The sequence below is a fragment of the Sorex fumeus genome, unplaced genomic scaffold (assembly GCF_029834395.1).
Source record: "Sorex fumeus unplaced genomic scaffold, SorFum_2.1 ptg000029l, whole genome shotgun sequence".
Classification (NCBI taxonomy): domain Eukaryota; kingdom Metazoa; phylum Chordata; class Mammalia; order Eulipotyphla; family Soricidae; genus Sorex; species Sorex fumeus.
Genome location: NW_026606086.1, coordinates 14217460 through 14220268, shown reverse-complemented (window position 1 = coordinate 14220268; position 2809 = coordinate 14217460). Strand labels below are relative to the sequence as shown.

At 36.7% G+C, this 2809-nt stretch overlaps 1 protein-coding gene across 1 annotated transcript; it reads right to left on the bottom strand.

The window, feature by feature from the left end:
* Nucleotides 1-1439: 1439 nt before the first annotated feature.
* LOC130024754 (olfactory receptor 6C2-like) lies at nt 1440-2378 on the bottom strand. The gene has a single exon (XM_056115478.1). It carries the CDS (start codon nt 2376-2378, stop codon nt 1440-1442), a length of 939 nt encoding a protein of 312 aa, XP_055971453.1.
* Between the last annotated feature and the right edge of the window lie 431 nt (nt 2379-2809).

Sequence of the window (2809 nt, the reverse complement as noted above, 5' to 3'; positions counted from 1 at the left end):
ATGTATTATCTCAGGGTTGTTAAGTTCTTGTCTAAAAATTTACTAAATTGTTTGTTGCTAATGGAGCCTCTTGTATTACTGTATCTATTTGTTGAATTTAGCTGGCTTCTATGTTACTATCCCATCTAATTTGATGTATTCCAACTAGAATTTCAGTATTGAGGAATTAGGTGTTTCACAGCTTTGTGGTCCTGATCTAAGGTCTGGGCCAATGAGTTGACATGGTTGCAGATATGGGAGACAGGGATGGCTCCCAGGCTTCATAAAGTATGGAGGGCAGGGGGAGGTTCCCGTCTACACTCTGAGAAAATGCCAGAGTTCTCAGCCAGGGCACCAGAGTACCTGAAATTAATCAGATTATTTATGGGTGAAGCAATGAGCTGAGTCCTTGGAATGGTGGCTAAAATGGGCTGTGGGTGTAGAATCTTGGGTACCCTCTCCACCTGCATCCTGAGAGCGTCCCAAAGTTTTCAGCCACAAGGAGCAGTTTGGCATGAATTTTAGCTGCTTGGCTTGCATCTCCTTGGAGATTTAGTCACGAGTCCCTACAGGATCAGTAGGTGAGTCAACATAGTGGCAGCTAGGAACGTGGATCTATTATCCCTCCCTTCCTTCCTTCCTTCCTCCTTTCCTTCCTTCCTTCCTTCCTTCCTTCCTTCCTTCCTTCCTTCCTTCCTTCCTTCCTTCCTTTCTTCCTTCCCCTACTATATGCAGTGCTGGAGATTAAATCTATAGCCAATGATGTGAATCAAAAACTAACTCCTGTACAGCTCTCCTGTCTTACAACAAGCTCTTCATGAGTTCAGTAAACAGCTAATTAGTCATGCTGATGATTATGAAGATATCTCTTTTTCTTAATATTAGTTATTTCCAAAGTCCTGTGGTATTTATACTTATACATGCTAAACATTTTTATTAATTAAGCCTAAAATACTTATTTGAATTTAATTTATATTTAATATTACTTTATTGTTGTTTCCAAATTTAATTGGATTCATACAATTTATATTTTTTATTCATTCAGTTTATGTTTTTAAATTGGTAACTTTTTGACACAGAAGCTAGTACAATTGTTACAGGATGTATCTTCGATACAATGCATGCACTTAAAAGTATCATTTCTTTTATTTTTCCCTAGACCATTGAAGTAATATGTAACATATATAATATGCATTATCTACAAGGTATTTATATGTATGTATCAGAAATTAAAACATGCTCAATTACTTTGAAATATATTTTACAATTTTGCAGTAAGAAAATGCTCCATGTTTGATTTGATATGAAATTTTTTAAAAATTGAAAGGTGTGATTCAGGTGCACCTATAATATATGTAAAAAAGAAGAAACAAAATATACAAACATTGAATTAAGTTAAAAAGGACAATCAAAGAACTGGGAGAACTTTATTCCTTTATTTCACAGAATCACTGAAACTCTTATTTCTTCAAAAGAAAAGAAATTCTCTTTATAGAGTCATTAAAAGCCTGCTTCACTTGCTTATTCCTTAAGGTGTAAATGAAGGGATTCAGCAAGGGTGCAACAGAACCGTTCAGTACTGCCACAGCTTTATTGATGGCCAAGTCTTCCATTGAAGAGGGCTTAACATAGATGAAGATACAGCTTCCATAGGCAATAGAAACTACAATCATATGAGATGAGCAAGTAGAAAAGGCTTTTGTTCTTTGTTGAACAGAAGGGAATCTCAGAATTGTCTTGATTATGTAGGTGTAGGATAGAATTACACATATTAGAGTGACAATGAGGGTGATCACAGCCATAATGATAGCCATTTGTTCAATTATCCATGTATCTGTACATGAGATCTTTAGGAGGGGGCTTGCATCACAGAAAAAATGATCAACAGCATTGGAGTCACAGAATTCAAGTTCCAGGCCCATGCTGAGAGGCGGGAGAATGACCAGCAAGCCTGAAACCCAACAGGAAAGGACTAATGTGGAGCATACACGATGACTCATGATGGTCATGTAATGAAGGGGCTTACAGATAGCAACATAGCGATCATAGGACATGGCGGCCAGGAGAAAAAACTCTGCTGCTCCGAAGAGAATAACAAAAAATAATTGAATTATACAAGCACTGTAAGTAATGGTATTATCCCCAGTGGATATGTTATACAGGTATCTTGGAATACAAGCAGTTGTAAATGAGACTTCTAAGAATGAGAAATTTCGGAGAAAAAAGTACATAGGAGTTTTAAGATGTGAGTCCACCAAAGTGAGGGTGATGATAGTCATATTTCCTGCTACACTCAGCATGTAAGTGATAAATAGAAAGATGAAAAGGAGGATTTGCAGTTGCGGGTCATCTGTTAATCCCAGCAAGAGGAAAGTTGTTACTGTTGTGCGGTTCCTCATGATTGACTTTTGTTTTTACCAATCAACATGTGAAAATACAATGGAAAAGTCTGGAGTAGCTGGAATATCATAGTCCATGACAAATATATAAAAATCAAACAATTCAGTCTACATTTATTCTGACTTTCATAATCAATATTACTGCTATTCCAATCCCCTTATGATTTTATGCATGAGAAGCAAATTAGGCTTTACATATTTGTGAGATTAACAAAAATTTTATCTTAGATCATTTTGTACCTCAAATTTCAGTAATGTTGTGGTTTTTTTCTTATATCTGTTTCTCCTGGGGCTCAAAAATAATTCTCAGCCAACAAGCACCAGGGGTGAAAATCTTGGGACAAAAATGTGCTCTTCAATCCCCTGATGCTGGGAGTTACTAGGTAATCCGACAGTGTTAAGAGCATCCAGGCTACAGCTGGTAATGCACG